The sequence below is a fragment of the Parasteatoda tepidariorum genome, chromosome 5 (genome assembly GCF_043381705.1).
Source record: "Parasteatoda tepidariorum isolate YZ-2023 chromosome 5, CAS_Ptep_4.0, whole genome shotgun sequence".
In the NCBI taxonomy this organism is placed as follows: Eukaryota; Metazoa; Arthropoda; class Arachnida; order Araneae; family Theridiidae; genus Parasteatoda; species Parasteatoda tepidariorum.
Window position 1 is genome coordinate 69,357,288 of NC_092208.1, and position 14,870 is coordinate 69,372,157.

The window sequence follows — 14,870 nt, forward strand, 5'->3', positions numbered from 1 at the left end:
GATAAATATAAAATAACAACTCCATCACAATATCTGGCAGGATTATAGAATACCATTATATGTCCACATAATGATACAACAGCAAATCTAACTCTCGAGTTTAAACAATTCCCAATGTTTTAAAGAATTTCAAATAAAAGACTTTATTATTAACTATATTTTTTATCTTTAGTTCAAATTATAAATCAAAAACTTCATTCCAATAATTGCGTTCAAAATTATTCAAATATTTATTAAAGCAAGAAAACCATCACTATGCTATAATAATTTTTTTCTTTGCTTAAAATTGTTGCATTAACATACATAATGTTCATGATTAATATATATACATATATATATATATATAACCATGGCTGAAAAACCACGAGTTTTTTTTTAATCAATCGATTACAATAAACAGGTTTGAACTTTTGATTTGAATCACAGCCCATATTATAATTGTGAAAATTCAATTTTTATTTCAGATTAACAAGAATAAAGGGATGATGTAATATTCAGTTTAGACAGGAATTTTTTATTTAAAATGAATTCGATATTTTTAAAACTGTTTAATTATTTTCTCTGTTAACTGCAGAATTTAATTTAATTCTGCTTTATGCTTGGAGTAAAGAGAAAATTTAAACTTAAGTTAGGTCAGAATTCAGAACAAAAAACACTTGAACAATAAAGTTAAAATTTACGATAGGAGCACGTAACCTATGCCCCTTGCAAAACCCAATGTGCAAAACAATTTTAAACAAAATATTAATCTAAAATTACAACATAAATAGCATGAGACACTTCATAACTGACGTTTAAACTATTTCAATAAACATAGAAAAAAAAAACTCTATCAAAATTATAATTATAAATTACAAAATGTAGATGTATTTATTCAAGCTCTCAAAAGATTTAAATCTTAAAGGGGAAGATTAATTTAAAGGAGAAATGATACTTATAAATGATACTAATAATGACCAAGCGCTAAGGAAGGTTATTAATAATTGACATAAAACTGAATTCATTGCACATCTAAAAGTTTATATTTCTGTTATTTGCTTTGTTTTTATTTCTGTTATATTTTTTTAAAGCTTTGCACCCAAATTAAAAAAAAACCTAATTTACAAATAAACAAATGAATAAAACTGATATAAAATCATAGCATAGAAAGAGAGGCATATTTATTTTTTACAGCAATAAATATATGCTATATAAAATATTGAATATCCAAGCGATAGATGAATGAAAAAGGTAACATCAGATATTACCTCCGAGCTCATTTTCTTAAAATCTTCAGGCTTCATTTCTTGAGCAATTTGGAATGCTATATCCTGTGAAATGCAGAAGAAATAATTTGACGTTTGCAGTTTAAAATACACAATTAAATTAGTTTGATGTAAATGATATTTTAAGTAAGTATCTGAAAACTTCTCCAGATAAGGATCTGTTGCTTCTTTTTTTTTTCTTCTTCTTTAAAAATATATTTATCTACAACATTCATCCCAATTTTGGGGGAAAATTAGCATGTATTTAAGCTGAATAATTCATTTTTGTATCATATATGAAAAGATGGAACATATGTTAAATAAATATTTCCGCATAGCTTGCAAAATCAATAAGACACAAAAGATCACAAGACAATTAGAATCATATACAATAAAAAATTTATTTAATTTTATTGTATATTTTTAAAGTTATAGCAAAAAAAAGGCAATTTTTTTTAAAATAAAAAATGTCTACACTTTCCTAAATATAAGCAAAACTTCCAAACTTTTTTGAAATCATTGCATATAATAACCAAACAAATTGTTTACAAGTTATAAATTTATTTAATTATTTAGAATTCATTTTTTGCATGGAATTATCTTTGGATAAGCGAATTTCAGAATTCTGTGCGAAATTTTTTTCGGTTTACTTGAAAATTTTTCAAGATATGGTAAAACTAACTACACTACACTCTCGATTATCCGTGTGCGGATTATCCGGTTTGCGGATTAACCGTGCTCATTCCGGAGTCACACAAAAAATATAAAGAGAAAAATTTTCAAGATTTAAAAAATTTGATTCATGAAGTTATAACACTACCAAATTTTTGGAAGCAATATTCGTTATTGGATTGCAGTATATGGAATATCAGCAGCATGGTCAAAGGTAAAATCGTCTACGTTATCACGATCTTGGAGAAAGATCATACCGCTTGATGAACAATCCTCTTCAGATGTTCAAGAAAAATATGATAACAGTATTCTCGAACAAGCAAAAGAAATCTAAGGTTTCGAAATTCTTGATGAAGAAAATTTAGAAGATTTATTTCAAAATGATGCATGTTAGCCTGGCTTCCAGTATTTGACTGATGAAGACATCGTTATGTTGTTAAATCAAATAGTGATGATAGTAACTAATGCAGAAGATGTAGTAAATGAATGAAATAAAATTTCTCATTCTACTGCTCTGTGGAAGCTTTATGGGAGGATTTGATTATGGTGACATTACTGCGGCTCGTAAAATATGTGTATCGATATATGGTGAAGACGCATTACACATTTTTTAAAAAGGAAAATTCCTAGTTTGATGTTATGCATGCAAATGTCAGTAATTTTTATATTTTTTGTACTGATATCTAATTTTTCTTTAACAAAAGGAGTTTTCGGATTATCCGTGTTTTTCGATTGTCCGTGCGACCTGTCCCGGTGATTACCCCGGATAATCGGGAGTGCACTGTATAACTAAGATAAACTTCGGATAAGATAATGAAGATAAACTTCACATTAAGGAGTTTAAACTTTGGATCACTCTTCTGAAGCAAACTATTGACACTATATTTTCAACATTGCGGCTACACTTGATATTTTGAAGGTAAGGAAATTAAATCTGTAAAAAAAGGCATGTTTATTCAGAGAAAGTACGTTTTAATATCTGATTTTATGACTTAATATCATCTGCAGCAATTCATTAGGATATTTGAGGTCACACGTTTAAACAATTAAGATTGAATCCTAATGCATGAAGATCCAATCGCTAGATCAAAAGTTATTCAGAATGCTCTATTTCTTTTTTTGGTGAAGTGCCCCCACCAAAATAGAAAATGTGCATAGAAAAAGTTAATAGATAATTGTTGCAGAACTGAAAAGTAAGTACCATCATTAGACTAGACTAAGGCACAAAGTTGTGACAAAAATGTAATATAATTAAAAAATATATAATTCTTGATTTACTTAAGTTGAAATTATTAATTAAGTAGAATTCATACTTGAGTAGCTGATGGTACATCTGCACTTTCCACATCTTCATTTGTTTTGAGTAGTTTAGCAAAATCCTTGTAAACAATGTCATCAAAATCTGAATAAATAAAAATAAAAGTCATGACAGAAAAATACCACTAATTTATGCAGTGATAAGCTTTTCTTTTTTTAAGACAATTTTAAAATTAAACAAATACATAAATTCAGCCAAAATTTACCTCCATGAGCAGCTCCTAAGTTAGAGAATATGATCATATTCAGTATCGAGGATGTTTGAGTACAAGTCATATGACATTCAGAAGACTGAAAGAAAAAAAAAATCACAGAAAAATTAATTATTAAGTAAAAGAAGAAGAATATTCAAAACTTCTAGAAAAGATTACTTAATCAGGAATATTTGAAAAAAGCAGACTAAGAGTCCAAGTGGCAGTTGAAATTCTTAAGGTGCAGTGTAACCAGGCACTTTTACTTGATTTATGGTTGAATTAAATTATTCATAAAAAGTAAAGCCCATTATTTAAGTTTTATTAAAGAACTTAAATTATGTGCATTGTTTTTCAGAAAAAAAACCGTTTTTACATAATCTCTTAAATATGTGTTGAATTTTGCTATCAAAACTTAATCCTTACTTGCAAGTTTATTCGAATATAAAGAGAGAACAGATTTGCTTAAAAACTGCAATTCATTCTTAAAAATTTGTTTAAAATACAAAGAGTTTATACACCGAATAAAATTTTTTAAGTGCCATGTAACCTGATAATTAAATTATACACAAAGTAGTAAAGCATAATAATTTAAGAGTTTTTTTTTCTCTATGATGCATTTTATATTTACATTTTTTAAAAGATGTGTGTTAAAACTTGCTTTGAAACTCATCCCTTTTCATATATTAATACTAGTAACAAGAGATCAGCAATACTTAAAAACTTTATTTTAAATTTGTTTTAAAAGTTCTTACTAGAGAGAAATCTGTGCAGGTGTGTAGAATACCATCAAACAACTCTTTCGATGTGGTATATTTCTCAACAGGAAATCTGTATTTCGAATATGTTTCTTTGGCTCTTTTTAAAACGCTACTAGTAGACAGTACAGACTGAAATGAAGATTGTACATTTAGGTAATAGACTAAAATATTTTATCTATTTTTGCAAAATATTAGCAAAATGTTTTAAAATTTTTTCTTCTTCTTATAACGTATGATAAAGATAACCCCAAAATTTATATCACTGATTAAAAGAAGGTATATTGTGAGAGAAACTTAATGTTAAACTAATAAAAATTACATAGAACTTTCAAACTTAAATATTGAAAATTACATTTAAAATTTTAAGAACACAATGATAAATAAAAAAACAATATTCAATGAGAAAAATATTTAAATTTGCTCTGTCTTCACAAAGATCGCAAAATTTATGGGTTGTAAAAGTGGAGTGCTGCATATAAAATTTTTTTTTTCTATGGATCCATTTAAAATAATTATCTGTTTTCCAACAGAGAAAATTAAGGAAGACCAAGTAAAATGTTGTTTTATTTTTCAAGAGTGGAGAAAACTCAAGTGAAACTTTATCAACGTGTTTCACTCTTAATGTCACTTTATTCTTAGAGGGAGGAAAAAATAAAAATGAAACTTTCTCTCAAAGTGGATATTAGCAGTATACTGCCTTGCAAAACAATAAACATCAACGTAAGCGACAAAAGATTCAAAATTGAGATTCATATATTTAGCATGTAACATAAATTACATGTTGCAAAAAACATTTTTTCTTAAAAAATAAATTTCGCTTTGTCAATTTTCTGAAATTTAATTTTAGCATAAGCAATAGGAAGAAAAAAGTAGAGAAGCTCTTTTCTCAGAATCTATTGCGAAGCACTTACGTTGTTTTTTCAATTGCACGGCAGTATAGTGATGCAAAGTTCAACAAACCATTACAAGATGCGCAGTTTACCTTTTTAAACTGTTTGATTCTATTTATAAGTTATACTATTTTACGTTATATATACATTACTATACATGTTTGATACTAGTTATATTTTTTATGCTTATTATAAGAACTTGGGCAATATGTTTGTCTCATTAGCTATACATTTCTTTTCTCTAAATTAAAAAAAAAAAACATTTTAAATGTAATGTTTTCAATGTTAAAAAGAGTTATTCAAATAGGAACAATACTTATTGGATAAATATATAAATTTATTATGTCCTTAAACTGAGCAGATAATCTTCGAATATAATATCCTTGAACTAGGTTATCATGTTCATCGCACTAAAATTACAGTTGGTTTGAATGAAATTTGATTTAATGTCACATAATTATTATTTTGTGTTAAATATTTTTAATTTGATATAAATAAATTTTCAATAGTCATACTTTGAAAAACCTGATAATATATATGAAAAATTGCTTTTTAGCAAATAAAGTATCAATATCTAAACTGTTACAACCACTGTAGGCTTGTAACAAGTATTCACGACATTGTGACAGCATTGTCCTCATTAGCTAACACCTTCTAGGTTATCTAAAAATGATACAATATGAAGAAAGGCCAGTTTTTTATGTGAATGAAAAACATCTGCGATCTAATATAATTTAATATTTCTAAAGTTACTCTGCATTGTTTAGACTTATAAAAATATGAAAAAATAAGAAAATTTTTCATTGCTTTTTATAATTTTTCTCTACATAGTCTCACCAAATTAGTGATTTTTAAGAAAGTTTAACAATTTAACAGTGTCTATGCTTCAGAAAAGACAAATAAAATTACACTTTTTTAAAAATTGTCAATTTGATGAAATTTTAACGCCATAAGCAGAGTTGTAGTGGTAACATTTTAAATAATATTAATAATAAAAAAATAGACCACTAATTATTTTAATATTTTACAAAGCTGTGGCTTACAAATGATACTGGCTAAAGATAGATTTAACTTGGAACATGTTGCAAACTCAAAAACATATGAAAGAAGTATATTATAAAAAAAAAAGGTGCTATTTCCTTAAAAAAAAATTGCTTTACATGAAGTTAAGACAAGTCTTTGAGCAAAGAATTTAGTTTCAAACTAAAGTCATATTTAGAGTTTAAGACACTATAACTATTTTATTTTCTCAGTGAAAGTGCTTTGAAGAATATTTTTTAACGGGAAAAAATCACACTCTTCAAATATACACATATATTCAAGTTACAATAGTATTTTCAAGTTCAAAACAGAATTTTAAAAATTGAGTTGCAATTTTTAAAAAAAATTCATACTTTAACAATCAAACTTAAGGATTTAGGTTCAGGTATTAAGCCATATCTTGCTCGAGAAACATCATACATTTCTTCATTATCCGGAACTCTCCCAAAAAAGGATATAATTGCTGATTTTTTCAATGTAGAAAACTCTTCATTTGCACCCAAAGGAAACACCTAAATTTATTAAAAATTAAGTAATTACTTGAAATAAAGAATAACATACAAATGTATGGTTGACATTTATCAGAAAGCAAATGCATCATTTTTACTAGCATTGATAAAAATGCAATGCATAAAATACATAAATATATGGCTGATATTTATCAGAAAGCAAATGCATCATTTAGTAACATTGATAAATGTGCAATGCATAAAATACATCTCCAAAATGCAGAAACATTTTCATGAAAGGAACTGATACAAAAAGTTACCAGGAATTGTTTTGAACTTTTAAGTACAAATCAATTTTTTGGAAATTAAGAAAGAAATCAAGTTTTATTCTTACTTATTATTTTGCAAGTTCTTAAAGTAATTTTAACTATATATTTTTAAAATAAATATTTTAGTACCAATTAAGAACATGACGAAATATTAAGAAATATTTATTCATATTCACACAAGCAAATTTTTTGTGAAAACCATTATTTTCCGAATTTTTTCTATAACCAATCTTAATCTTTTTATGCTCTTCTTGATAGAGAATATTTAATTTATAAAATGCTAGGAATCTATAAAATATTTGTTATTTTGTTGAGTGTTCACTGTTCTTTAATTCCCTCTTAGAAATAGAAGTATAGAGTAAACATGTCTCCTTCCATTGAAATAACATCGATTATTCTTTTAGTGGTCCATGAGCATTTGAAAATATGGTGAGAGTGATAAATTATAATTCTTAACGTCTAGTTTAAATATTAGTCAACATATATAATGGCTAGATGAAATGAAAAATTGCCGTACTGAAGCAAAATAAATTTTTATTAACGCTTGGCCACAAGTCGCTTTGGCTCAGGGGATAGAGCGTTTGCTTTCCAGTGTGAAGAAGGGGTTCGAATCATAGAAATGGCCGGTCGATACAAATTCCCCACCAGTCTCGCACCGACCACAGTATCCTCAGTGGTAGACAGATCATTGATTAGAGTCCTTTCTCCATGTAACGTAAATGCGGGTCAGTTCCATTAAAAAGTCCTTGATGTTAGTAAAATTTCCTCCCAATACTTGATCCAGGAGTTCTCTTGTTTTCTGGATTCAAAATTGCTAGGCTATGGTGTTGAACATTAGTTGCCATAAATCCAAAATTGTGTCACTTGTTCAACGAAGGTTATAAAATAAAAATAATAAACGCTTGGTCACAAGAGGCATTCTCATTACATGCATTGGCAGATTTTAAAACATTTTCACCACTCTAAATCAAAAAATAAGTTGCGTTTGAACCTTGTTTCTTTACTAAACTAATAATAAAAGTAGTTGCCAAGAATTGCTACAAAGTGCTATTTTTTTTCTTTTTTTCTCTTTTTGTATCACACTTCTCACTACAGCACCTCTTTGAGAAACTAGTGAATTGCACTTCAAACAATGAAAAAAAGTAGTGGCTACAGTAGTTTTGCCATGTGTCGCACACTAATTTTACAGTTTGTTTCAATTGTAATGATTTAAATAAGAAACCTAGAAATGTACATACAAGCTGGGCGCTGCAAACTAATATTTTTGGGAGGGGAGAAATTCTCATTTTGCTGAATGAAATTCTTAATTTGACCGAATCTTATATGAAAGTAAATTTCATTTGCTTCAAATTTTTTTTAATTAGTTTGTTGCTAGTATTTTCACAATATATTATTTTATGCCACAAAATATATTACTGACTTATTTTATATTTAATTACTTATACCAATAAAAGAGCGAGATGGCTCAGTGGTTAAGACCTTGAACTACAATTGGGAAAAAACTGGGGCTCGACCTTCTACCTCAGTCGCGACTTGAAGCCCATGGTCTGTGCACAATGCTGACCTCACTGCCACAATCAGGCCATTGGTCACAAAATTGAGCCTCCAAGGCTCCCCTGGCTTACAATATCGACTAATGTGGGAAACGCTTCACTTTTATTGAAAGCCAATAAAAAAATAATGCACCTTTTGATAAATAAACATAAAAAAGAAAATTTATTTGCAGCTAAAGTGAAGAAAATATTTTTTAATAATCTATGAATTGAATAATAATTAATTAGGTAACAGAACAAAGAATAGAAATAAAATATCCTGAAAATGGTCCATTATTTGCACCAGCTGTAAACAAACGAATGAAAATTCAAATCAAAAAGAGTTAAATTGACTCATTATTCTACAAGTTTTACAATTTAATTTGAATTTCTGCTGAAAGCGGAGCGGTTGATATCCCTGCATGATTACAGAACATCCAATAATGTTTTCACATTGAATAACATTTAATACAAATACTTTACAATGAATAGCATGAAACAAAATTATTGAACAAATGATTACACATTAACATTGGAAATTGAATAGGATTACTAACTCACATCGGCAACATTAAAAATAAAATGATTAAGCATCATAAGCCAACCCTTTGAAAAGTACTGCGTCTTTCCTTTAAGTTGAAAAAGGGAAACTTTTTTATCACTCTGAAAAAGAAGTGCATAAATTTAATATATAATTTTATAAGTTAAAAATATAGATAAACATAAGATTAGAATTAAATGAGATGAATTAATTCAGAGATTAATTTAATTTGAAACACACTTATATTATCATTATTTTTATGACGCTTATACTTATTTAATAAAACTTAATTAATAATTGAAGACAGAATGCCACTGATCTTCTTAAAATATACATCCACAGTAAATTTATTAATCTCACACTATATATATATATATACACATATAAAACATGTTCAAATTAAACCACACCATTAAAACTATGTTTAAATGAGCAATAAATAAGAAATTGTGAAAAATTAAATGTAAGAATAGTTTATGACATGAGGCATAAAAGATAGATTTTTTAAAGTTAATTTGTTTTCTTAAATTAGTTTAACAATTAATACATTGTTTACACAAAATTCTATTATAAGAAAATTTTTTTCTTAAAATATATTTTAAACATATAGCAGCAAATTGAATGAAATATAATTTAATACTCCGAGTTTATCAATAATGATTTATTAAAAATATAATAAAAAAACCTAAAAGGCAATAAAAATTACATTAGTTACATAATCTGTAAATTTTGAGTAAATTAAGTGAAAATTGAAGAAGTTACTAAACCGTTTATTATGCAAAATGCTGTTTTGTTGAATATTTACAAACAATTATTTAATCAAATTTTTTACTTTTCTGCGTCTCAACTTTAAGATTCAAGAAAATATTTACCAAATTATAGATTTATAAAAAAAAAATACAATCAAGTTATGTAAAAATAATTAATATATTTTTNGTTGGAACGATCATGAGTCACAATCACCCCAATTTAGGAATTCCTAATGATTTATTACCAGCCAACATTAAAAATTAAAAAAAAAAATTTTTTTTGAAAATATTAATAGATAATAAATGAGCTAACGCAAAAACTATTAAACAATTTTATAAAATATTGATAGTTAAGTAAACTAGTACAAAGAGAATGCGTAAAATAAAAATATGATAAAATTTATGCTCACATTTAAGACAATTCTAAAACCTTTTACAGTCACATCCAAGCCTAAAGTAGAAAAGGCTTTTGGCACTACCTCTCTAAAATGAAATATAATTAATGTACAATTTATCAAATGTTATATTAAATTATGAAAACGCATCTAAATACAGTGAAAATCAGGAACAATCCACTCACAAAACCTTGCTATTTTATTATTTAAATATTATTAATTAATCATAATAAATAATACTTAATCCATAATCTTTTAATCCCAATACTTAAAAATTACAGTCAGTTATTGAAATTGATAAAAAGGGTTAAGGGTTCTTTTAAATATCAATAATTTAATTTATTTTATAGTTTGCTATGACAGTCAATGGAATTTAATTACACTAAAACACAGTTTAAATGTGCAGTTATATTTTTCATTAAAAGATAAATAGGAAATGCACAAATCTAAACAAAAATGAGAAGGAAAATAAAATTTCTTCTTCAGTGACACAACAGCCCTGGGTGAGTCCAGACTTTCTCAAGAATTTTCCACCAGACCTCTAAAATTTTTGGTCATGGTCTTCCAATCAGTAGGTCTTAAAATGGTGGGATTCCTTTCTAGGCAGGGTCGACCCTTAACTCTTGTTCCAGAGTTTCGGCAGAGAATATTTTCAATGTTGGACACTTTTTGTTTATTCTAATAACATGATCAGCCTACTAAATACTTTGGATTTTTATGTATTTGATGACGTTGGGTTTTTTGAAGGCACAATAAAGTTCTAAATTTGAGTGTTTGTGCCATAAGCTTGTATTTCTCCAAAAAATAGTTCCGATGAGTATGTGACTATAGGTCTGATTAAACATTTAAAAATTAATAGCTTAGTCTTTCTATAATTAAGTTTGAAATTAGATAGTTCTTTAATCTGTAAAAGCATCTGTTGGCAGCATTGTTTAGCATCTGAATTTTACATGTAATGTTGTTGTCAATGTTAACCTCAAAGTCCAAATATGTAAAGATATCAACTTTTGTAAATTTATGCTTACCAATTTGCAGATAGGTAGAAGAGTCTGTTACCTTACTGCACTGCATGTATTTAGCTTTTTTCTGGTTGCTGTTATACATATTTTACTTGCATCCTTTTCCAGGACTGAAAAAGGGCTTTTCCACAGCTTGCTTTAATGTCAATGTCTTCGATAAATGCAAAAAATTACACAGATTTATGAAATATATTTCCTCTGGTGTTGATTTTTTGAGTCACAAATGATCTTTTCTAATGCTATGTTGAAAAGTAAGCATGCCAAAGCATTACTCCTTCATTAAAAATCGTTCTGAATTTTAACTCGTTGCATGGTCTTATCTAGTGTAAGGGCAGTGAGTCTTACAAGCTTGTCAGGTTCATGGAAAGCTTCAATGAATAGTTTTATATTTATACTGTCATAAGCAGCTTTAAAATTAACAAAGAAAGAAATGTTGAGTTCCAATCCCAAATTATCTGGTTTTTTTCTCCAGAATCTGTAAGATGTTAAATATTTTGTCATTGTAGATCTACCCCTTCTGAATCTGCACTGATAATCTCAAAAAATGTTTTCCACATATGATTTAAGTCGATTAAACAGTATGTTTGAAAAAAAAATATTAGTACATAGCAGACAAATTTTTTTTGTTGTTAGCACATTCGAGTATGTCTCCTTTTTTGTATATGAGTCAGATTGTGCTAAGTCGCCATTCTTCTGGGAGTGTCACATGTTAACTCCAGAAGAGTCTGTTCCTCCAAAAGTGTTTAAATTGTAAATACTACTAAAAACATATTTTGCATTTTTTTTAAAAAATTTATATATATAAATCTTTGTATTTTTTAATTTATATTATTTAGAAAAGATCGTTTTTAAATGATTTTGTCACAGAAAAGTGCTATTTAAATTATTATAAGTTTTGAAAACTTTCATAATTTGCAATTCACTAAGAAAAAAAAATAGAATCTAGGCTTAATGCTACATTCAAAAAAGCTAGAAAAAATTATTTTCAAAATTTTGTATTTTTCATTAAATAAATAAAATTACTTTTAGAGAAAAGCTTAAAGATATCATCATAGCTGTCAAAGTTTTGACTTCCATTGATATGAATTTAATTACTTAACTATTAATGAAAATAAATCATACCCAACATTAGAAACGGAATAGAAGTCATTTTCAACTCTCATTGCACAATCAAATTCGTGATCAATTTCATGAAAAGTTTCCTTCGAGCTGCTGGTAACAGGTCTTGACTGATACATTTAAAAAAAAATCAATTAAATAAATAAAATAAAAATACAGGATTACAAATATAATATGAAGTTCAATCAAGAAACATTCATACATTAAAAACATGTAAAAAAAGAAAAAAAGCATGTAAATTAAGTTTAATTAAAAACCTAATTACAATTTTAAAATATGAGGAAAATATATCTGATTTAGGTAGCGAAATGAGAATTTCATTGGATATCAGAAGTCTTGGATCAGACTATGTAAATTAGGTTAAATTAAAAATCTAACTTCAATCTTAAAATAAGAGGAAAGTCTCTTCCTCCAACAAAACTTAACTGATTTGTTTAAATATAAATTTTGTTTAATGTGAGGAGAAATCAACTTTAAATCTTAAAATGTGAAGAAAATGTCTCACTCTGAGAAAAATATAACTGATTTGATTTAAATATCAAAACCGATATTTAATTGGGCATAGGAAGTCACAAAACAAAAGTTTACTAACTGCATTGCTTTTAAAGATATAAACTAAATAAAACAAAAATGGCGTAATAAATTGTTTTTCTTTCAATAAAAAATATTTTTTAACTTTATTTTGGAGAGTAATAATTTCTTTAATTTTTATAATTAATTTTAATAAAAAAATATACATGCTGTGAGCTTATTTAGACTGCAGCAAGTTGATTTAGATCTGTACAATTTAAAAAGTTATTTTTGGATGGTAGAGCAAACAGCTGGCTGCTTTGAAAGAAATTATTGATTCAGAAATTATTAAAAGTATAAAAATATAATTATTGAAAATAATTAAAAAATTAGTAAAATATGAAATTTAATTTAACAGGCTATACTATTGATTCAATTAAAGCTAATTTCTAGAAAATGTAGAATCAATCAGTGATAACATGAAGAATGTAAAGTGATTAAGTTAACCCAAAGTACGGGGGACAAAACTGCTGATTTTAAATTTTATAGTAATAAAATGGAGTGTTGGGATGTGAGCTGATTATTAAATTAGTGCAATGCTTGAAATGAAAAATAGACCATCTTAAAAACTTTTAATCTATTGATCATGATTGGATCCAATTTGCGAGCTTATTTTGGAAGAATTACAGAGGGAAAAATGGAAAAAGGTATCATTTTAAAAATTTTGATCTACTAGTCCGATTGTTTCGAGATAAGACTCATAGGTCGAGGGACTAACAATCCATTAAATTTGCTTGAAAAGTGCAAATATATATATATAAAAGATTTAGATGATTTGATTGAACAAAATTTGGCCAGAAGAACTGTGCGATAGCCAGATCAAACACTAAACAAGTGTAGAGATCATTTTAATAATATATTTTAATGTTCAGCATACTAGATTCACAACATATATAGATCACAATGATGTGATTGAGAGTTCATTATTTGTGGAAATAAATTTACCTTATGTATAATAAAACCTTTAATTACAAAACAGTTAAAAATTAACAAAAAATACTCACCTGAAAAATATGCAATTTTTCATGATAGAAGCCCCATTCTATATCACGATGGGAACGATAGTATTTTTCAATCTGCAAAAAAACATTATAGATTTAAGAATTTTATTTTTAAAAATTTATACAAATTTAAAAAAATAAAACTTAATTAAATAAAATAGCATTCCAACACCACAAGTCATTTAATTAAATGAATATGTTTTGGCAATATAAAGAGTACCTTCTGAAAATACAATGTGATGTTTTAAATCATACAAGCAGATTAACGTAAAATTAAAAAACCATCTGCAGGCATTGATTAACTCTTGTAATTAGTTTCAACCCTTTCCTCACCACCTCATTTGGAAGAAATTTGTTTGAAAATCATGGATTTTTTTTAAAAAAATGTTTAATTTTATTGATTTATACCATAGGGATGAGTTCGTTAAAAAACCAAACGAGCTGAAAATAGAAACCCCAAAATGTTATGTGCAGTACACTTTTTAAATAAATGAATCATACGTCTCTTTCGAAGGAAAAAATAGGCTTAACCAAACAAATGTACTTAAATTGCTCATGTATTGATTAAAAAATCCAAATTTTCAACAAAAAATTTATTACCCTAATGACTATTTATAAAAATTAAGATTTATCTTAGTTACATTTTATTGATCAATTTTTTTTAACCTAATCAGCAAATATATAAAATTTTAGATTTTAAAAATGTATGATTCTGAACAAGGAGTAAGAAAGGAATGAACTAACTAAATAAATAATATTTAAAAAAAAAATGAATATGTGATAAATATTCATTTACATTATGTAAAAAAATAAGTCTGAAGTATCAAGCAGTTTTAAATACAAATCATTTTAAAAGAATATTGTATGATTTGAAACTAAATAACTATCACAGACATACAAATTAGGTAAAATATTGCAGGAAAATTAAGCTTTTTAAAAGAGGTATTTCTTCAACATAATGCTCAATCAAATCATAAAAAACTTTCCTTGCTAAAAAGGTGAAAGATTTCCACATTTATCATTCACAAAATTAGAAAAAGTAATTGATAA

At 26.7% G+C, this 14,870-nt stretch overlaps 1 protein-coding gene across 1 annotated transcript in view; it reads right to left on the reverse strand.

Moving 5' to 3' along the window:
• Window positions 1-14,870, reverse strand: part of LOC107451606 (rifampicin phosphotransferase) — a 73,841-nt gene that overhangs the window by 17,459 nt on the left and 41,512 nt on the right. Inside the window, exons 21-29 of the mRNA XM_043043172.2 lie at window positions 13,824-13,895; window positions 12,253-12,359; window positions 10,127-10,199; window positions 8,988-9,089; window positions 6,470-6,628; window positions 4,180-4,314; window positions 3,440-3,524; window positions 3,230-3,318; window positions 1,248-1,310 (exon numbers count right to left, since the gene is read on the reverse strand). Of these exons, the coding sequence (XP_042899106.1) occupies window positions 1,248-1,310; window positions 3,230-3,318; window positions 3,440-3,524; window positions 4,180-4,314; window positions 6,470-6,628; window positions 8,988-9,089; window positions 10,127-10,199; window positions 12,253-12,359; window positions 13,824-13,895 (885 nt within the window). The remainder of the gene's footprint in view (window positions 1-1,247; window positions 1,311-3,229; window positions 3,319-3,439; window positions 3,525-4,179; window positions 4,315-6,469; window positions 6,629-8,987; window positions 9,090-10,126; window positions 10,200-12,252; window positions 12,360-13,823; window positions 13,896-14,870) is intronic.